General features: G+C 41.5%; 1 protein-coding gene across 7 annotated transcripts; it reads right to left on the bottom strand.

Moving 5' to 3' along the window:
* Positions 1 to 275: 275 nt before the first annotated feature.
* On the bottom strand, positions 276 to 22,787 carry LOC141763914 (ETS-related transcription factor Elf-2-like). 7 transcript variants are annotated; one of them, XM_074628701.1, is made up of 10 exons: positions 22,438 to 22,787; positions 13,763 to 13,936; positions 13,379 to 13,631; positions 6,393 to 6,506; positions 5,969 to 6,151; positions 4,871 to 4,957; positions 4,533 to 4,728; positions 4,029 to 4,436; positions 3,727 to 3,901; positions 276 to 2,429 (listed from the first exon to the last, which is right to left on the bottom strand). In XM_074628701.1, exons 2-10 carry the CDS (start codon positions 13,841 to 13,843, stop codon positions 1,818 to 1,820), a joined length of 2,109 nt encoding a protein of 702 aa, XP_074484802.1. In that variant the 5' UTR covers positions 13,844 to 13,936; positions 22,438 to 22,787; the 3' UTR covers positions 276 to 1,817. The 7 variants fall into 7 exon arrangements, with proteins under 7 accessions (XP_074484802.1, XP_074484806.1, XP_074484803.1 ...); XM_074628705.1 differs by having other exon boundaries at positions 4,533 to 4,725; positions 22,438 to 22,576; XM_074628702.1 differs by lacking the exon at positions 22,438 to 22,787 and adding an exon at positions 18,579 to 18,869.
* Between the last annotated feature and the right edge of the window lie 131 nt (positions 22,788 to 22,918).

Raw genomic sequence — 22,918 nt, 5'->3', positions numbered from 1 at the left:
CTCCCTGTGTGTTCTCATCCGGGCTTCTGCTTTGTTTACATAGCCGGGCTGGCTGCACATGAATTTAGGGCATGTTCGTGCATGTGAGCGTGCCCCACTGACTAGCTCACAGCTTCCGCTCACATACAGCGGTTACAGCTGATGACGCCGTCCCAACCGAAGCACACCCTTCAGTTCAACAATGTTGGCTCTAGCAGCAGTATTGACGTTTTCACTGTTAGCACCGTTAGCGTTAAGAATAAATCCATAAAACCATAATGAAAAAGACAACAGTTAGGTTTCAAATGTTTTTTTTATATTTCAGTAAAATCTACTTTAATACACTTTGAAACAAGAGTACAACAAAATAGAATATACTTCAAATGTTGAATATAGAAACAGTTCAGTCTGAACACAAACATCTTTCTCTCTTCCCTATTTAGATAAAAAATAATAATGATGAAATGTAAGGGCAGGGCCAAAAAGGCAGTAAAAAAATGTATGCTGGCAAATTGACCCTCTGTTTTAAGTAAAGTGACCTGGGATCCACAGTGGTTTTATATTTTTTGCAGCCATTTTGCATAAACTTGTGATTTTCAATGCCTCTTTTTAATAATTAAAATAATTGCTTCTAGATCTCTGAGTTTACATACATTCCTATTTAGATTTTTTTTTGGTTTTTTTGAGACATGGCAGCATGCATCAGCTCCGAGTCGCATTTCTTTGCATTTCCGTGCAGCCAGACTGGGTAAAGTTGTGAAAAGAGCAAACATTTGGGTCAAAAAAATAAAAGAATTGACAATAGCCAAGATCATTTAGTCAAATAAGTCTGAAATTCAAGCCTAGAGATTTTCCTAGACGCTGGAGGACACACTGCAAAGCAATCTGGCCACTGTTCTACAACATGTTGCTGTTTCAATCTATATGAGCATTAAACAGCCTGATAGTGAGAGAGGAACTAATAATAATACAAATATTAGTTCCCCTAGTTTCAATAATACTGTGCTTGGTACAAGGTATCAAAACACAAAATTTCAGCTTACTGTTCAGACAATACATGAAAAAGAAAGTCAAAATTAAAATCTAAGGCTGTTAACTTTAGCTCTGTAAACTGTATATAGTATATATATTTATATATATAAATATGTACATACATGACCATTTTCTGTCTGATATCGTTCCTTCTTAGAGCTTCTCGGAGCTCCACTTTCTCTTACTCTCTTAGCACTCACGTAGCACCACCCACACTTGATCTGCACAGTGATATAAGTAAAAAAGAAAAAGAATAAGTTGCTGGTTTTAACATCTGAAGAGGCTAAATTATAAACAAATGGTCTCTACAAAAGCGTCATTACACCCCCCACTGTGTATTTCTTTTATTTGAAAGTTCACATTTTGGTTAGTTGTAATTATTTGCCTCGTTTTGTAGTGTTTCAGCTTTTTTTTTTTTTTTTGTAACTTCAAGGGTCTTTCCTCCCCCCCCCCCCCCAATTTGAGTCAGTTGTGGCGATCCATTTAGAAGGCATACATTGTAGTGATCAAGGTTGGTCCCTTTACCTTTCCCAACAAGTCCCTTTTTAAAGTCCGTGTGTATTCCTGTGTTGTGGAGCGCAGTTTGAACTCCATACACAGACACTCAGAGAGGTTTCAGTGTGGTTCTGAGGACCGGCTTGGATCGGTAAAGTTCTAGGTAGCAACAGAGAAGATGTGAAGACGGGTTGAGGACTTAAAAACAGGCCTTCAGGAGTCTTTAAAGTCTTACAGACTGCTGCTGGTTATTACACGTGTAAAAATTACGTCAGACATGTACAAACTAACCCTCTGAAATGTGTTGCATTTCAACACTCGGGCTCTTCAGTCTTTATCGTCACGTTGGGCGCTTCCAGTTTGATAACCACCTCGGCGTCCACGGCCTCCGATTGGACGTTCTGGACAGTTTTGGGATTCATCTGGTTCTGCTGGACTGCCACCGGCATCTGCAAAGTTTGGACCTGGACTCCTGCGGCCTTCAGCTTCTCCATCGTGACTCCTCCGGTCGCGGACGCTCCTATCAACAGCTCTGAACCGTTAATGATGCCGCTTATGATCCGAGGGTGTGCCGCCATCGTCTGATTTGCCGTCGATACCGTTACTACCCCAGTTCCGCTACCCGCCTGTGACACGAGCAGAGTCTGTTGTTGCGACTGCGTTGGCATGGTGAGTCTCATCACTTGTGTTCCCGGGGGGATGTTGACGGGTCCCAGGGCCCGGACCGTCAGGGGGCTCCCGAGGAGGCTGATGCCCGCTGGGCAACTCCCGATGCCGTGCTTGTTTGAGCCTATGGAGGCCTGGAGGTGACACTGAGCTAACTGGTGGGCCGGGATTGTGATGATCTTGGCGAGCTGGACAGTGATCTTGTCTCCGTTCTCTGCTGTGGCTGGGACCATGGTGGGGATGGTCTGGATCATAACCTACCCAAAAAAAAAAAAAAGAATCACAAATTAAAAAGAAAAGTTCATGAAAGTTAACAAAACCAAGAATGTTACATGTACACAATTTCTTTGATTGATCTATAAGCCTGTACTGGAATTCTGCAGGGTTCACAAAGTTAAATGTAAGACCTTTTTAATACCAGTTTCACAATCATACAAGTATAAAGTATGATGGAAAACCATTACGGATCATGTGGCCTGGAATTATTCATTAGTATTTCACATTTTCCAGCAGTGTAGAATAACAATTCCCATGGACCCAGATAAACGGCAGAAAATGGATGGATAGAGGAATTAATTAAAAATGATTCATTCAAAAGTTCCTTTCAAGTTTTTGCTAAAAGATTAATGCTATCGGTTAAAAGAAATATTAATAATTATTTATTAAAAAGCTGAGCAAAACGCAGAGGAGCGGCTTGTCCAGAAAAGCTGGTCCACCTCAACAGCCCACCTTAAGAGAGTCTGAGCCGGCGTTGAAAGATACAGGAAGTTGGCTCGGCTCTTGAGCGGAGGAGTTGTAGCATTTATTCACCGATAAATAAACTGTACACACACTGTCTCCTACACTTACGTTCACAGCTATAACGCCACCGACAACACCACACTCACCGCCGCCACACACACGGTCTGTCGGACACTCGCTAAAATTATGCCGCACTGAGAGACCGTATGTGTGTGACGATGGAGAGCACGAAGCCTCCAGCAACGCTTCAGCTGTGAAAGTAGCACAAACACACATGGTTTGTGGGACAGTCGCTATCGTTACACCGGGCTGACAGAGTAACGTTGTTAACGGTTAATAATGGCCATTTTCAAAGGGGTCCCTTGACCTCTGACCTCAAGATATGTGGATGAAAATGGTTTCTGTGGGTACCCACAAGTCTCCCCTTTACAGACATGCCCACTTTATTATAATCACATGCAGTTTGGGGCAAGTCATAGTCAAGTCAGCACACTGACGCACTGACAGCTGTTGTTGCCTGTTGGGCTGCAGTTTGCCATGTACCTGTGAGGGTTTCTGGACAATAATTTGTCATTGTTTTGTGTTGTTAATTGATTTACAATAATAAATATATACATTTGCATAAAGCAAGCATATTTGCCCACTCCCATGTTGATAAGAGTATTAAATACTTGACAAATCTCCCTTTAATGTACATTTTGAAAGGACAAAAATGTGTGATTAATGTGTGATTAAATCGCAATTAACTATTTAAATCGATTGACAGCCTCAGCAAAACTGCTTGTCAGTGAAGGAGTTTCCACATGTACACACCTTCTGTTGCGAGTTGGTGTTACCAGCAGCGCCGATGGCAGAAGCGTTGGTGAGAAGGGTGGTGTGGCCGCCTGCCCCCGTCGTTCCTGTCTGCTGCTGCACGGCCATAGTGGAGATCTTCTGACCCAGTGATGTTGTCACGACTACAGGCACCTGCATCGCCACCCTCACTGTCCTGTAGACGAGAGGTAACACAGAATCTAAAGTCAATACTTACTGTAGGGAAAAGATGTTGCCATTTGCATGAGCATGTGAGGAAAACCCTTTAACTGGCGTTTCTCATCTCTCTGCGGGAGTCTAACCTGGGCCCAGTGGCGGTAGGGATGATAGCCGTGTGAGTCTGCTGACTCCCATCCGATGCTCCTGAAACAGACAATATCCTCGGCATCCCGGTCACCATCGTTGCTGCGCCGCCTCCTGCCAACGTCTTGCTGCCTGTGGCGACGGTAGCGTGGACCACGTGGGCCCTGTTCCCGCCCCGCAGGATGTTGGGCTTCTTGGAGGATGACAGCTCGGTCGCCTGCAGCAGCATGTCTGACGGAGGCAGTACGCGCTCGAAGGACATGGTCTCGGAGCCGATCAGGTCGTCGGGGGAGGGCATGTCTGCCTTGTCGTCGTCGATGATGACGATGTTTTTGGGCATGTCTTTGAACTGGTAAACCAGCCGCTGGCCCTCCACCTTGGCGAGGATGCCGCGCTGGTAGTAATATCTGAGGGAAAAGGATACCCAGGAGTTATGATGCTGCTTCCTAAAAAAACACCCCCACCCCCCCATACACACACACACACACACACACACAGCTCACCTGAGTGCCCGTCCCATGGTCTCATAGTTCATGTCTGGCTTGTTCTTGTGTTTGCCCCACAGCCTGGACACAGCCTTTGAGTCGACCAGTTTGAAGATGCCCTTCTCCCTCTGAGTCCACTTGATGAACTTGGGACAGGTGTTCTTGTTCTGGAGGAGGTCCAACAGGAACTCCCACAGGTAGGTGGTGCTTCCTGCTGGAAATCAAGCAAATTGAATGCACTGCTAAATACTGTATATATAATCCATATTTATCAGTGCTTTACACATTACCATGGCAACAGATTTATGTCTACATCCATGTTAATTATAGCCAGTAACGTTAGCAGTGTTTGGTACCTTTCCCTTCTCTTGGTTTCTTCTTGATGCCAAGGTCCAGAGAGCCGTTGGAAATAGCCGACTGGTGAGTCTTTGGCTTTCGTCCAGCTATGACAAGGAAACATTTCAAATAGGACTCAATCATTTGCTTTAAAAACCTGCAGTAAGCAGAATGTTTTTGGCATCATTGGGCAAAAATGCCATAATAACCTTTCAGCATATTGTAATTCAAGAGTTCTGAGATAAAACTAGACTTCTGCACCTCCTCATGGCTCTGTTTACAGGCTTTAAAAAATGTATTGGCTGTTCATTCAACAGAGGCAGCTGTCACGAATTCTGATCAAACGGTCAAACTAGGCAGCGCTGATCAAATATGAATCAATATTCTGTTACTGTAATGTCTATTTCTCTCCTCAAATGTTTTCAGAATCATCTTGTAGTGTACTGTTTAGCTGTAAAATGAGAAAGTTTGCTCTGGCTTGTGGGCGGTGCTTGGTATTTCCTCAACTGATCTCAACATGGCTGCCGGGTCACAAACTTTTTCATTTTACAGCGAAACAGTACACTACAAGATGTTTTTCTGAAAACATTTGAGGCGAGAAATAGGCATTACAGTAACAGAATATTGATTCATATTTGATCAGCTCTGCCTAGGAGCACCGGAGGACACAGAGGAACATGATTTTTTTTTTACCCGTCTGGATATAGGGAGCGTTTTATAAAAAATAACTTTTTTTTAAAATCATATTTGCTCCAATCCTCTCTACTGCTGCTTTAATGCCTGAATCACTGACTTGTGAGGTTGAATTTAGATCCAACTGTAAGATTGTACCAGTAGATGGAGCTCTTGGGTAAACCCAATAATCAACAGTGTAACTCAAGGTTGTGGTTTGAGGTTTGTGGCCTGGCTTGTGAAGTAAGGTTAATCACAGAGCCGCCAGATGTTTTCCATTTAAAACTTTGCGTTTTTCCAAAGCTTAACTCCCTACAATACGGTGCCGATAGTGGGTCTACGGCTTTTGAATGGTTTTCCACAGCTTTGGACTACTGGGGGTTTCACTCTCCTCACTTAAGAGATGAATTCTGTGTTGGCACAAACTGTAAGCTCTTTCAGTCTACCTCTCCTCTTCCTGACAGGCTCGTGGCCTGGCTCTGGTTCTTCAAGCAGGGTGACCATCTCCTCGTCTTCCTCCTCGCAGCACTCCTCTGTCGATATCTCCACCTCCGTCTCCGTAATCATGTCGGGACGCATGGCGGCGTGAAGGAAGTCTGGCGTCACTGTGCAGGGCGGGATGAAAGCTTCTGGATGGAGGAATTAAAGAGGGAAAAGCTCAACTTTAGGAAATATTTAAGCTGGACTACATTACTTTCTGCATGTTCAAACTACAGCAAAGATAACAGACCAACCACAAATTAGTACTTTACTCCACCTTACAGATGAATACAATTATGTTGAGTTAATTATGAAACATTACAAGCATCAGTTTCAAGTGTAAACATTTCTAAATTGTGTTTTGGGGTGTTATTAGATAGCATGTGTTACCTGGGCTGCGGTCTTCTCTGAGACTGGAAGGTGAATCCATGCGTAGCAGAGCCTCTGCAGCCTCAATGGTCTTGTCAGAGCAGTGAATACTGGTGCCATGGACAGAAGCCTCCACTGAAACACACACACAGAATCAATTAGTAAATAGTTTAGGGAAAATAAAGTTACTGGTTGATCCCAGTAGAAGTAGTTGCTTTCCCATATCTAAGCTAAGAACACAATATCTATATATTAATGGTTAACTTAATAAATTCCCAAAGGAAAAATAATAAAATACTACCACCAACTATCACACTTGTAACACAGTGCTGCATATGCAGTACACAAAATAAAGCTATATGGCGCCCCCTAGTGAAAAGACAAATTGCTAAAAAATGATCTGGCAATTTCAGTAAACAACAATTCACTGTTATCCAGACACAGTCTGTCTCGATGTAAAGGACACAGTAGGGAATATCTTCATTATTGTTCCTCTTTGTTTCTGTTAGACTAGTTATGACACTTTTTACACTGCACCTTTAGCTTTTGTTTGAAGTTTACTGAAGAATGTCATCCTTATTTACTATCTCAAATATGGCAAGACATGTCACACAAAAAAAGACAATGCTGTTTAAATAAAAAAATTTTTTAAATGGGAATCAGCCTGAAGGAAATGGTACGTGGCCCCATCTGGGACCCTGAGAAGGAACCCAGGGCACCTGCTGTTAGTGTCAATCACTGGTGGGAGACGAGATCGCGTTACACCCAGCCCTGTCCATGTTTGGCTATCTCACTGAGGCGACAGGCACGGCATAGGGGAGAAATGGGCTATCTTTAGATTGTCCCAACTCATTCGAATCCCTCGCACAAACAAACAGGACATGCTGGTAGCCATCCAGGCAGAGACCCTATAGCTTACCCTTGAAACCAGGCAGCTGTGCTGTAATATTACCACCACAAAGGTGTGAGGTCGGAGAGCTGCAGCTCGGCTTGACCTACATAACTACATATAGACACTTTGGTCATTTCTAGTCTGTCCAGAATTGTAGGATTTGGATTTATCCTTTAATAATTGAATATTAATAAAAAATACAAACAGAGCATTGTGTAACAAATGTGCAGTATGTGTGGGCAGCATATAATAATAAAAGTATTGGATTATTTTCACAACTTATCTATTATGAACCTATACTACTAGGTATAACGGCGCCAAGAATAGCAGCAAGTCCGACAGAAAGTAGTGCAGCCTGTGATGACTTCCGTGTTTACAGTCCTCATCCTTTCCCTCCACTTCTCTTCGAAGAAGCTCACAAATCCTCCTGTCACTCAACCACCCGCCTCGCCTCCTATTGGCTCGTTCTCACACTAACAGCCCGCCCCTGCTTGAATCTGATTGGACTGCTGCTGATGTCATAACCCAGTGCTTCACGCTTATTGGACTAACGGGCACGTCACTCAACCAGCACACCACGCCCGTATCCGTACACACAATGCTTCCGCCATCGAAATAAGACACAAATACTTTCAAATTTGCGTAAAAAACCTAAAACCCAGAGTTGGAAACGACGCGGTGTTTTCACAATACATAGCTCATTAACATAAACTGTTAAAAGGCCAGTGAAATGACATAAAAACAGTGTATTTTGCAGGTCAGTGTGGAAGTGGAGCCGCACTGGAAACAACTAGAGGAGAAGAAAGCGAGCCGAGCCGAGCCAGGCCGTCCCACGCCGCTACCAGCGGCTGCATAGCAACCAGAGCGGAAACAACTAAGATATAAAAACCTCTCATTAGAGCTGTGTAAAATGAGCCGACTGTGCACAATACCTACAATAAACACAAATACAACCCTATTAGTGTCCAGGTGTAGGGATACTCAGGGACAATGTGCGGAGACTAGTACTGCTGCACACAATGTCCTCTAAACGAGCAAACTTAGTGAAATACGACCACATAACAACACCAGAGGTGATATCTGTGTGTGGATCAGGTTTAAGCCAGTAAAAATAAACCCACATGTCCTTCCGCCCTCAGACAGCGTGGCAGAGACGTAGGACAGACAACATCTCTCCACTTCCTGGTTGTGCAGAGCCCGAGCTGCAGACCGTTATTATAACTCCCGCTGCGGAGGAAACATCCTGCTCCTACATGCAAAACACACTCCGTGCAGATACCGAGCTATTCCTGCACACTAGCAAGCTCTGCGGAAGTTTTGCACGTCTTAAATCGGTTGTGTAAACCGCGTAGCAACGCCACCATGCAGGGCTGCTACCAAGGTGATCACTTCCTGATCCTCCTCCTCCATTACTTCACTACACTACTCAGTGAGGCGCAGCGGTCGAGGGTAAAAACACAACCCCTGCGTTAACATTAAGCTCTCGGATTGTACTAAGTATATATAGGTTGTGTTACCGGCTCTGATGAGTAGGTCGAGCTGGTTTGCGTGCCCCTCATGCTGCGAAGTCGCCATGTTTTTCCCCCTTGCTGCAGATTCACATTGACTGACTTCTCACTCAATTGTATAGGAAGCTACTAGCTCAGATCACTCCGCCGCTAATGGGAAATCTCCTCGAATTCAACGAGACGCACTACTACGGGCGGCAGAAAAGATATCCCTCCGCGCAGCCCGACACAGGAAATCCTTCCTTCGCCCTCCCTCAATTTGCGTAGTGACTACGTCATATAAAGCTGTACTGTAAAAAAACGGTTCTAAAATTAACTCATAAATAAATCAAATTATTACAAATCAAGTTTGCACAACGAATTTACTGATACGAATAGTAAACTTCTACACAAATATAAATATGTAATAATGATTCTCTTGGCAAGCAGTAAGAAAGCAATAACTCCAAAGTGGATGCAGACTGATCCTCCAACATTAGACCAATGGCGGGGTATTGTAAATTAAATATATTGTATGGAAAGACTCACATTTATTTTAAGGCTTAAATTGGAAAAAAGCATTGAGTACTGGGAAAAATGGATTGTATATTTACACCGTTGATTGAAGTGTGACATTGTATATTAAGATGTATTTACAAAAATGTACTGTGATCTGACATTGTAACACCCACGATGACCTCATGTTCTTTGTTCTCAAATAAAAGTTTTAAACAATGGTAAACTTCAACAAGACAGTACATCTAACCCATTTCAGTTTAAATCAATGAACACCAGGTTTTATAATGACTGACTACATTGTTTGTTGCTCTGTTTTAACTATAGATTAGAATTACTTCACAGCGTGTGTTTTGCTGTTTTTTGTTTTTAATTGTAGTATTTCTGTACAAGCCAAATAACAGTCCAATAAATGAATTAATCTATTACAGTATATGTCATTATTATTTCCATCATTTAAATGGCTTCTTTTGCAATACTTAAATGCCTTTGAGGAATATACAGTAAATTTATGGAGGGCGAAGATTGAAATTATGTAAAATAAAATATTATCGGTCAACGCTAACTAAATAACAATTAAAGTGCAAATCATCATTAACATTTTTTTTTACAAAATATTCTTTAGGTTTGCTATAAATTTCTGTGAAATATAACATTAGTGTGTTGCCCAAACAGAATTAGAAATGTCACAATACATGACCCAAACCCTTAAGGTAAACTCTTACATTTCAGTTGACAACTACAGTATACAGAATTGTTAACTACTAATGTGCTTCACATGCAGCTAGCATTGTATAGTGGACGTGTGGCATCTACATTTACAGCATTTTCAAGCTTTTTTTTTTATCAGTGCACCTGTTTTTTTGTTAGGTCAGTTGTCATTGTCTTTTTGTCTCTATGAGATTATACAGACAACGCAATAAATTACACAACAAAACAACAATCATGTATTTACAGTGGGCCATTTTGAACACTCTACTGTAGTTTCTTCAACGAAGGGTCACTATCCATGGCATTACTATTACATTTTCAGTTTTCTTCTGCTTGAGACAGCACGTTTTATATTTGGAACCAGGCTTAAAAATAGATTCATCGCAAAATAATCACACATTTTTTTATCTGTTCAAAATATACCTTAAAAGAAAGATTTGTCAAGTATTTAATACTCTTATCAACATGGGAGTGTACAAAAAATGCCCACAAGGTGGCGGTGTGTGAACACAGAGGCCTGTAACCCTCACAGCCTACTTTAACAGACCGTGACAAAGATGAAGCATTTCAGCCCAACCACAATAAACAGAAGCAACCCTTTGTAAGCTTGAATATATAAAAGCGATGTGTGGACCTTGAATCTAGATTCAGGTGAACTCACAACATTTTCATTACATACCCTAACCTCTATAATATACCAAAAAACATTTGAAAAAATGTACTACAGGCACACCACAAAAACAATACTTTAAAAACGTCGGAGAAGTTACTTTCCAAGATTTTAGCGTCTAGACTGGAAGGTTTTTTACCAAAACTTATTCACCCAGACAAAGTGGGTTTCATTAAAAATAGGATAACATCGCAAGTTACTTCATCTCATGTGACGAGCTGGAAATGATGCGGACGCAACTGTAGCTTTCTCACTTGATGCTGAGAAAGCATTTGACAGGGTAGAGTGACCTCTTCCTGACAAAGTTATAAAATTATCAATAGAACTTAGTGGACCCCAAGTACAATGGCAAGGCTAGCACTCGGAAGCTCTGACTCGTGTTGGAGATGTGATACCACTTGTGGCACTCTTTTATTTTATAAGCTGATGGATAGGCAAGATAGTTACATGAAAATATGGGGCCCTTTTGTTACGGTAACCTGATGTGCTGAAGAGTTCCACCCTTTCCAATTAATTAAAAACATAAAAATATAATAATGTGATGTACTATATGACATGTATAACTTCTGGTACTATTTTCTTCACATAATATGGTGTACTATTCGGTACATACAGCATATCTTGTAGAATGTATACTATATATATATATATAACGCTCTACCTCTGTTATATTCCCTTCCCTTCCCAATATTCTATTGTCCTTGTTTCTTGTCTTTAATCCGTCTTAAGGCCTTTTCACACCGGGGACGAAAACGAAAAAATGAAATGAAATGAACAAAGTGAAATATTTTTTGCCGTTCAAACCTTTCTCACCAAGGCAGATAATATTTTAATTCCGTGCACTTCCCCCAAAATTACAGTTTTGCACTGTCACACAATTATCAATGCTTAAGTTGTTTTTACTTTAATAAACCCACACTCAACTCTACGCACTGGAGACGGGCTCGTTATCATTCCAAGTGTGCAGGTCTGTGTAGAAATTTTAGACCCAACAAAAACACAAAACAAATACGAAAGTTTCGAATTCGGGGTGGATAGGCTCATAGAGATACAGTAGATGGATTTGAATTTTTAAATTGACCTGATTTATTCACAAAAATTATTTGCGTTTGGTCTGAAAAGACCTTCAGGTGTAGTTTGCTGTGATACTTTGATATTTGGATATGTATATTTTACAGGCTATGTATGTATTTTTTTTTTGTTTGAAAAAAAGATTTTAGAAGGTGTAATTTCAAAGAATGACTGAATTTTGACTTGGTGGTTTCAATACTAGGACAGAGTAAGGGAAAAATCAACTAAATCATTGGATTTAGATAATTTAATGGTCTGCCTCCAAAGAAGGAGAGCCACCAACGAGCCGCTGCAGCGAGGCAGCTGCTCCAAGGGCGACCGCACAGCAGACAGATACAGCGAGGGGAAACCGGTCTGTAGAGCTGGCATATTTTCACATCTTACTTGGTGAATTAAGGATTTACTTTGACCAAACCAGAGTCGCTGCTTGGTGGAACAGTGGAAAGACTAAGATGTGTTTGGTCAGTTTTATTTTGTTTCTGTCCAGTTTGAATGAAGTGTGTTTTATGATGAGTTGGCCCTATTTTCTGGGGAGTTAGGTGGTCTGTGAGGTATTTTTTTTTGATTGGGTAAGTGGTCCTTGGTCTGAAAAAGTTTGAGAAACACGGTTCTACACAATCATACACAATTCAAAAAATAAACATGTTATGATAGGCATTTCATTTTCGCGCAATTTGAGCAATATACCCGTGTGTGCCAGTTGTAATACAAACTGTCGCGGGTAAATAATAATCTATCACGGCATTGAAAATGTTTTAGAAAAAAGTGTCATTATCAACCACATGCACTTGTCGCCTTCCGCGGCATGATATCAGTTATTTTTTCTACCAGTTGGAAACCGTCAAAGGGCAAACAGTATTAATGGAGTATTAATTAGCCAGGCCGGCAGTATTAGCCGGCCTGGCTGCGTCAACGAAGCGTGGGAAAGTTCATTCTCTGCTCAGGTAGACATTACTCCTCTTTACATAGCAATTACTTGTTTGCTGCTATATTAATGCTCTGGACATAGAATTTAGATCCTTAAACTTCTGTAATTAAAAGTCCCAGTCAAAATGACTTTGGCCCATCCAAAATTGAAATCCTGGCGCTGTGCCTGTAACACCGTCTTATTTTGCCTGTGACTCACAGACCTAACACCGCATGTGTGCTGCAGGTGTAGCCAGTAAAAAGATACATTCCACAGCACATCCACTCCACCTTCAATGTAGCCAAACCGTTATAAAAAGTATCCTATATTCGATTGCTCATTACTTGCATCATCTTTTTCTCATTGTCTTTGAAGATTTTACCAATTATGTTTGAAACATTATTTTGGATGAATCAATGGACAAATTTGTACTTGACAGTGTCACTAACATGCGGGATAAGAGGGCGCGCTTTGCCTGGAGCAGATGACCGTATGAAGAAATCCGGCACAACTCACGTAAGCTTGTAGCCAAAGTAGAAAAAAGCGTTGGAAACAGAAGCCAGTCTGAAGCCTGATGTTTTTGCACACAGGAAATACATATGTTTACCTCATTATTTGACACTTTGGCCACATTAAATATGAACAGCCGACATTGTAACGCTATATATATATATATGACAGAAAATAAGGAAAAGCATAATAGGTCCCTTTTAAGTTAAATTTCTGCTAAATACAGGAAGATTTATGTCTCACCTGCCTCCCCTTCTGTCTCCACCTCCTGCTCATCGCCCACTTCCTGCATCAGGTAGGCCTCGTCATTATACACGAACACCTGGGCTGAGTAACCTTGCTCATCGGCCAGGCTGGCGCCGGGTACCTCCTCCACTATGACTGCTGGGTAGTTGTCAGCATCCTCTCTGTCCTGTACTTCTTCATAGGCCTCCTCAGCTTCACACTCACCTTCTACCTCTCCTTCACACTCCAGGTCCACCTCACACTCTCCCTCCTGCAGGGAAAAGGGATCGGGGGAAGAAAGAGAGCAATTTCAATAAGAGAAAAAGACAGATATGAAAGAAGAAGGCAATATTCTGTTGTGAACTGCAGTTGCAGTGTTACTCCTGCTTGTGTCTGACCCACCTGCTGGGCGTCCTCCTCCTCTTCTGCTGTGACATACTCCACCACCGTCCCACCAGTGTCGACCAGGACCACTGAGGTCATGACTCATGCTCCTCAGGGATCAGCAAACACAGCCAGTGATCAGCCACAGCACCTCTGTCTGGTGGACTCCACCAGTTTGGTGAATAAAGCCCCCTGGAGAGAGAAGATACACTTAATAAACAAAACGTTGTTTAAAACAATAAAGTCTGTGATGCAGATTTTGTCAAAAGTGAGTTTTATGGTGAGTTTGATGATGACAAACACACACAGCGGGCTGTGGCTTCGTATTTACCCAGTGCTCGAAGTGGGCCGGTACTCACCGGGACGCCGTACCAGCACTTCTACATTTTACTCTTTGGCGTATTGTGCCCTTTTCTTACGTACCGGAACTTCTCAAAAGCTATCAAATTCCCTGGAGATTCATAATCATACGGCACAGCGCCAGCGTTTTTGCACCGCCCCTCATACGCCGTATGAACATAAAAAATGTGTAAACAATGTGGAGAGCATCTGGACGAGCACGGGGGAGGGGGTCGGTGAAAACAACGCTGCTGTAATTTGTTGATACAATACATCCTTCACATCCTTTTTGTAAAATAATTAGTGATAACTAATAATATAATATAATAATAATAACTTTTTGAAGTTGTAAGTATAATTAATGGAACATTACTTAAAATGTAAACGTTTTCTGAATCAGCTCTTTTGATTTACAGATGATTTTACAGGGCAAACATTTCCAGAAGAGTTCAATGTTCAGACAAACGCTGTGATATGTGTAAATAATAAAATCATTATTCAACTATAGTACGTTTCTGGAGTTATCTACAGTAATAATAATGGTCCAAAATTATGTCAAATTGCATAGTTTTAAGTCAAAATCCGTAAAATGTTCTTGGGGGAGAAATCCAAAACCCAATAAAAAAGTTTTGTTGGAACATTGGCCAGTCTTCACTGCTCACTGTACAATTCTTTACACAATAAGAAAATCACCAGATCTTCATCTGTCCCAACTGTAGACTCAGACCTCATAAAAGGCCGGCATCTCTTGTATCTCTTCCATCTCTTTCCTTCTAGCTTTGGTGTGCAGGAAGTGCCTGTCTGCTGCTATTACAGGAAGAAATGCACTGACAGGAAGCCAAGTCAGTCCCTTGAACACGCACACGGTGTCCAGTGGAAGATGTAGGAAGGGCAGACTGGAGCCATGGTAACAGTTGCTAAGAACCACAGGACTCTCAGTCCTGCAGTCATGCTGCTCTGCGGGGTGACAACAGGATACAAGACAAAGGGAACGCAGGAGGGAGCATGGAGAGGCAGACAGTTATGACACAAACTGCATGAACTGATGCTCCACCTACTCTGACTTTACGCACTTTTAAAAGGGCTGACTTGGCAACTGACCTAATGGGAGTTGATATATTATTATACTGGTGGGTCTTTACAACATCATCCATCCTTGGAACAGCAGTGTTTGTGGGACAAGGCAGATATTCCATAGTATGGAGGGTGGTGTCTTTTTTGTTGGCCTTTCCAAAATCAAAAACGCCATGACAAAAGTGTGTTTTGTCTGCTCTTATAGTAAGCTACAAACATCAGCATGTTCAGGTAACTATCTTACTACAGATTATGTTAAAAAAACAACTATACTATATCAGAGGGTGACATTAGCTCTGTCCTGCTCTTTATTAGGGATGGGTTATGATTTCACAAATTAATCACACATTTTTTTTATCTGTTCAAAATGTGTTAAAAACCTCAAAGGGAAATTTGTTAATATTCTTATCAACACAGGAGTGGGAAAATATGTTTGCTTTATGCAAATGTATGAATATATTTATGACTGGAAAACAATTAACAACACAAAACAATGACAAGTATTGTCCAGAAACCCTCACAGGTACTGCGTTTAACATTAAAAAATGCCTGTATCTTCACTCAAGCTTTAAAACTGAGCCCGCTACAACCTAAAAATTGCAGGTTGCGTTAATGCGTTAAAGAAATTAGTGGCATTAAAACTAATCTGCGTTCACGCGCTAATATCGCGTTAACTTTAACAGCCCTATTTTCAACATCGACAAGGTCCCAAACAGAACAAACTCCATACTCCTCATCAACCACAGCACATCTCCACACTTGTACAGCCAAGGCAGCCAACCCTCTAATTAAAGATAATCCTACGCAAAATTCTTCTGTACACACAAAGACAAGGATTAGAAATAACTTTTTTCTCACAGACACCTTTTCCACATTTTCCAGTGCAAAAGTAATGACTCATTCCCCTCAGTTTTTCCTCATCCAATGAGAGGGTTGTACTGTAAAGGACAGAGGGTGTCGTATCCTGTACAGATTGTAAAGCGCCATGAGGCAAATTTGTGATTTGTGAAATTGGGCTATACCAATAAATTGACACATTTCAAAATAGCCAGAACACAATGTAAAATCCATGCATGATCCAGGGCGTTTGTAATTCTGTACAGACCTACTGACCATGCAACGTCCTCTAACATGGTGTGTATGAGGACATGCTCGGTTACTCTGATTGCTGTATAATGGATGAGCCATGCTGTGCTGGTGTTCCCTCCGCTGCTGAGACCAACAAGCTATCAGCTCGGATGGAAATCCTCCGTTCAATTATTCAACAGCATAGAGCAGACACTCGTCTTCAGAGGGTTATATGTTCTGTTTTGGAGGTGCTAGGTTCCTTCAGATTTGCAGCATGCATGCAGGGGTATTGTTTTTCAATAACCATGTGACACATCCACAGGTCTCCGAGAAGGGCATCTAACTAACATGTGCTGCTCCAGAGTCCCAGGATGTCAGGACAGAGTACTTCATACTTTATACTACCAGTTTCATTTTCTGATGTTAAAGGAAGTCGACTCCCTCCGATCTCTATTTCTTATCATCCTTCCATTCTAAGTTTGTTTGAATACTTCATGCTTCACTTGTTGTTTCATTGCCAGGAATCTGGCACTAAAACAGGCTGACCAAAGAAAGGTGTGTGCATGTGCTACACTATGTGCCGTTATTTGGCTGTTAAGCTATGCTAGCTTATGTAAACTCATGGAGGAGAACCACCGACCTGCTCTACCCTCTGAGTCACAGTGAGTCATTTCATTAGCAAGTCAGAAAAGGGATTGGGTGAAAGGGGAGGGTCAATGTGCAGAGTCCTGTATGATTTCACTTGGTCAACAGAATGATCTGGCCCTAAAATGACAACAAATACGTCAGTACAGCAATAACCTCATTGCAGTGCTGTGTATCTTCTTTCTCTCTCTAAAGCTATTCCTTTTATTTTTTTCTCTCTTGGTTTCCTTGTATCCTTTCTTTAATTTCACCTACTAAGATATTGAGAACATCCATCTAAGTGGACAAATACAGACCCTCCCAACAACGCAGAGTCATACGGAATATGAAATATGCAAACTGCAGGCAGAGATGCAAAATGGGTAAATCACATGCACACACAACTTTGTACTTCTGTCTTTGTGAGACATTAATTGACATAATACATTCCCTAGCCCCTTACACTAACCTTAGCCACCACAACTAAATGCCTTACCCCAACCCTTACCCTAGGGCTGGGCTCTCGTCACATTCAGTTAGGATATGGACACCATAATCTCATTGAGACACACGGTCTCATTCCCAAGAAAGACCTGATAAAACTTGGTGGCCACAGAAGGCCACCTACAGGGGATATTAGGGCTGGGCAATATGGAGAAAATCAAATATCACGATATTTGACCCAATACCTCGATATCGATATTGCGACGATATTGTAGGGTTGACTATTGGTGCTTTCCCAAAATATTTACGCAATGAGATTTTTGATAATCATCAGTAGTGTGGATATAATGACTAAGTGGGTATAGGTAAATAACAGAACAGCTAGAACAGTCTGGTAAGTTCAGAAAATTATATCACGTTACTGTAATGCAGCCTTTAAAACCAGGAAAAGACTAAACTTATGCCATATTACGATATCCAAAAATCTACGACGATATCTAGACTCATATCACGATATCAATATAATATCGATGTATTGCCCAGCCCTACCTTAAGGTCTGTCCCAAAGTGAGGACCGGCCAAATTGTCCTCACTTTACAATGATGTCCTCACTCTGAAGGTCTAAAACTAAAACTAAAACTGAAATTGGTCCTCACAAAGATCCCCCCCCCCCACCACCCCACCCACACACACAAATCAAACAAGATCTGTTAGGTGTCGAGTCTCTCAAGCAGGACTTGCAGGTTAAATTGATTCAAACAAGTATTACAGGACCTGCTGGCCGACTGCGAACACGTGGCTGCCTTGTCTCTACTGAGCTCAAACAGATATGAGTCAATGAGACGTTGCATTATTACCATTGCAACAAACTACTTCATTCAGAAACTAACAGCAGATACTCGTCACGTTAAAAGGAAAGGAATTAATCATTTTAAAAAGTCAAAAGCAGTCACTGTGACCTCATTTTGGTATTTCAGGAATTGAAAATATTTCTGCTGCAAAGTCAAGTCATTGTATAAGAGCTACAGCTACACGTCTCACTGTAAATGCGTCATAATTCAGTTCGCTTTTAACCTTTGATCACCAGGGTGGAAACACACGAGACGCTTGATTCTTTAACAAATGTTGTTTGGGTTCATGGGGAGTCAGTAGCAGTCTCGAGACTTAATCAAGACTCACAGACAAAAACGCTCAAGATAAAATACAGCAGAGTCATCCTGGCAGGCCAACTTTCCCCATTATGAAATCCCAACAAAACTAAAAAAGGAAAAGAGTCCAAACTTGCCTCGCCGCAGAAATGTTGACCTGAGTCAAAATGCAGGCTTGCATCTTCACACGGCTGCTGTTTCAAAATCCACAAAGAGTCGAAAGAATGAGAGTGGTGCTTTCTTGTCGTGGTAAGAGAAAGCAATGGGACTTTTTTCTGCACCTTTCTCTCTCTCTCTCTCCGCCTGTCTCTGACTCTCTCCCACGTCTCCTCTCTGTCTGACATCCATCCATCCATCCACCTGGCCGTCCATCTCCTCTCTGTGCCTGCATGCTCGCTGTCTGCCTGTTCCCTGGATGGAAGGAACCTCTCAGAGCGAGTCAGCACTTCTCAGACCCTCCCTACCCTGAGCTCAGATCACATGACAAGGGTGGAACATTCACACACACACACACGCACACACACACAGTCACATGATCTTTCAACAACAGTGCTTTTGTTCCAAGTAACTGGGGCAGCTGGTAAAGAAACAACGCCCTGCCTTGTGCCCTTCCCTCTACCAAACACATATTCACAACGATGACACAACGACCAAATACACGGCAAGCATGACCTCAGGATTTGCTTGACATCCACCCAACCCACACACACACATTTATGCAAACACAGGCAAGTTCCACTATAATGCAGTTGCTATGATGATATGGTCATAAGGAAGTTGTGTATAAATACTCTGCAGTGTTATAGTGTCTGGTGTAAGCCTGAAACTGTCAGTTTGTTCTACAATACAAATTCGTCTAGCCTAATATCTCAACATTGAGATGCTTAAGAGGGGTGGGGGAAATGGCAGCTATTTTAACTATGCTCTCACATAACCAACACCAACACATAAAATGTACTAGATTACATCTTTGAGCCTTTAACATTACGTTTAGTGCTGAAACAACTAGTCCATTAATCGATTACCTGATCGACCGAAAATGATTTGCCGACTACTTTGATAACCGATTCGTCCTTTAAGTCCTTTATCAAGCAAAAATGCCGGATACATGCAGTATGAAGCCTTTCAGACGTGAGGATTTCTCTTTTTCTCTGTCATTGTAAATGAATGAGCTGAACTTCTTATTTCGTCAAACCTCTTTGCAGAAGTTCCAGTGGAAATCATTAGGAGGCAGCCCTGGATGGATGGACGAGTTATGAGGGTTTACAAAAAGTAAGACAATAAAATAATAAAAATAGAAATAGAAATAAAAGTTCTAACTGGCCACGAGCGATACATAATACATTGATAAAACTACTAATGCCAATCAAATCAAAGCAAATCTTTAAATAAAAATACAATAATTTATTTCCTAATCATTTGAATTGTGCGTTTTTATGCCAAAAAGATACCGTATCTTTTGGAGTGCACTAAGAGACTGAAAGAATAAAGAACTTTAGTTTTTAAATACGTTCACATTTTGGCCACCAAAAATGTACTTGTATTGGCCACCAAATTTAGGGGCTTGGTGTCCCGTCAGGCCAGTGCTTAAAGATATTTGCGTCTATCCCTGGCCTCCCAATGATTACATTCCCGTCTACTCAACTCTACTAAAAACACAGTAGAAGCCTCTAACTGTAGTATGCAAACCCAACATTTGCGGTTTACTGATATCACACCCCACTTCCCCAATCAGCCATCTCTGTAGTTCCAATCTTTGCGTTCAGTGTCTGTATCTAGTCTTTTCCTAACAGGCCTCTTGTGGTTTGGCCCCATTACAGAACATTCAGCAGAAACCTTCAGACAGCAGTTCATACCAGTTGAGCAAAAGGCAGGCTGGTCAATCATTTAACAGCACAAAGCACAGACACTTCAGTACAGCTCACACTCGACAGAGCAGGTCCAACAACACTACCTCACCACCCACAATCAAAACTGCCACTAAAACATAAAGAAAGAAAAGAATACTGTGCTACATCAGGACATTACATGATGCTAATTTACAGTGTCATCAACGATAGGTACTGAGGCAGATGGCGGTGCTGAGGATTGTAAAATGTAAGGGAAATTATTAAATGTTTAGTCTTTTTTCTAGGGCTATCAAAGTTAATGTGATAGTAACCCAAATTCTTTTTAACCCCACAAATTTCTTTAACGCATTAACTGAACTGGCAATTTTTAGGTTGTAGCGGCCTCAGTTTTAAAGCTAGAGTGAAGATCAGATGGCATCATATGAAACTAGAAAAACCTAAGGAATTCATTGATACCAATCATGTCATACTGTTTGTCGGGAAGGAGGCTAAATAACGCTCCAAACTTACGCTAAATTTTGGCGAGGAAAAACGGGCATGGCCATTTTCAAAGGAGTCCCTTGACCTCTGACCTCAAGATATGTGAATGACAATGGGTCCTCCCCTTTACAAACATGCCCCTGTCAAGTCATTATCAAATCAGCACACTGACACACTGACACACTGACAGCTGTTGTTGCCTGTTGGACTTAAGTTTGCCATGTTATGATTTGAGCATATTTTTTACTCTAAATGCAGTACCTGTGAGGGTTTCTGAATAATATTTGTCATTGTTTTGTGTTGTTAATTTATTTTCTAATAATAAATATATACATATATTTGCATAAAGCAGCTCTCATTTTAAGGTACATTTTGAACAGATAAAAAATGTGAGATTAATTTGCGATTAACAACGATTAACTACGGACAATCATGAGAATAATCTTGATTAAATATTTTAATCGATTGACAGTCCTAGTTTTTTCATCCATCAAGCACAAGTTGAAAGTTTGATTTTGTATTTTAAACAATTGCTTGATTATGATTAGCTGCATTTTTGACATTTTGTACACTAAATAATTAGCAGTTAAGTCATCACAAAAAAACTATAGTTTTTGTTTACTTCCCAACCCCAAATATCACAAATCACACTTTCCAAATAAACAAAACTATATGAATGTCAAAAAGTGGTATAAGGAGGGAAGTAAATCCTTAAATTGGTTATTATCTATATGAATTATTCAACAAGCAATGAGAAAATGTAAAAAGCTACTAACAAGTCTTACAGAGTTAACAGCTTGCCATAAGCATCAATGGCCTACTTCTCACCACCTGATGCTACAGCACACTGCAGGGTTACAATAACAAGCCCTCACTTGCTCTCCTACAAAGCCAATGTAGTTTCAGTGTGTTGACACAAAGCTTTGTTTGCCTGTTAGCAATGCCTCTGACACATAAACAGCAGTGACTTGCTTATTTGCTTGTATTTTGACATAATATGCTATGGTCCAACCACTAATGAATCATATTTACCTCTGTACTCTGTGAATAGTATTAACTTGAACCTATAGGTCCTGTGTTGTGTGTTGGGTTGTGTCTTGAATATTGTTGTGTTTTTGTTGCTGTCATTGTTGGTAAAGACTGTAATGTGATTGTGTACTGAAATGTAGCAGTTCAAAGTGATTTAAGTGGACTCCAGGAAGAATAGCTGGGCTTCAGCTACAGCTAATGGAGATCCCAATAAAAGATAAAGTGACGTTAGATCCAAAACCATAGTTAGTTAAGCTCACACTGTTGGCTGGCCGCCTGTTTGCAATGCTTTTACACATGAAGACATGAAACACAACAGAGAGATTATATCAGGCGAGTCACACACAGGAGGGAACTCACTGTTGTTGCAATGATACCTTTGCACTTCTCTAACCACATCAATGAATTATTAGCCAGCTCCAGCTCCAGCACCATTTACAGCCGAGCTGGTCATCTAATGCTGTGCTGTAGAGACTATGAGAACACGTCGCACACGAGAAACAGACACTGGACGTTGACATGAACTTGGCTAGCGTGAGCTAGCTGTGTTAGCATGGTGAGGAAAACAAGCTGTCAGAACAGAAACAACAAACCATGCTGGCTCTAATGCGGGCTAATGTCAGCTCAGCTCACTCACCTCGCCTCGCTCCTTCTGCTGGGACACAACTTAGTTTACAACTTGACGTTAGCTGGCTGGCTAATGAGCCGTGTGTCTGTCTGTGTAGCTCCAGTAACCTCTCCTCCTCCTCTCCTCCTCCTCTCCGGACGGCTCTCTGCTCTGCTCTGGTCACCGCTGTTGCTGCTGCTGCTGTCGACAGGCTGACAGTACCTCTAGCTAACCTACTGTAGCGTTAAGGTTAGCTGTTTGCCCTGGAGCCTCCGGACAGATGTGGATAACAGCCTCTTGGTGTTTCATGTGGGACAGTATTAAAGAAGCAGTCCCTTGTTCAGGAGGAGAGGCTAATGGAGACTGACTCTGTTGTTGTCACAGTAACTCTCTGCTGCTGCTGGTTGTTCCAGGCGAAGTACACTCGTGACGTCACGCCGTACAATAAACAATCAGAGCTCACCAAAATAAAATAAACTTTTAATAAACTCATCAATTTCTGTTTGATTTG

This window comes from Sebastes fasciatus, chromosome 3 (genome assembly GCF_043250625.1).
Source record: "Sebastes fasciatus isolate fSebFas1 chromosome 3, fSebFas1.pri, whole genome shotgun sequence".
Lineage (NCBI taxonomy): Eukaryota > Metazoa > Chordata > Actinopteri > Perciformes > Sebastidae > Sebastes > Sebastes fasciatus.
This window is presented reverse-complemented; position numbering and strand designations above follow the sequence as displayed.

Excerpts from the sequence above, each read along its gene's own strand:
- LOC141763914 (XM_074628701.1), bottom strand. The coding sequence starts at position 13,843 with ATGACCTCAGTGGTCCTGGTCGACACTGGTGGGACGGTGGTGGAGTAT. Across the intron at positions 6,152-6,392 it reads CAGAGAAGACCGCAGCCCAG|AAGCTTTCATCCCGCCCTGC; the intron begins GTAACACATGCT and ends TCCTCCATCCAG. Across the intron at positions 4,958-5,968 it reads GCCTGTCAGGAAGAGGAGAG|CTGGACGAAAGCCAAAGACT; the intron begins GTAGACTGAAAG and ends TCCTTGTCATAG.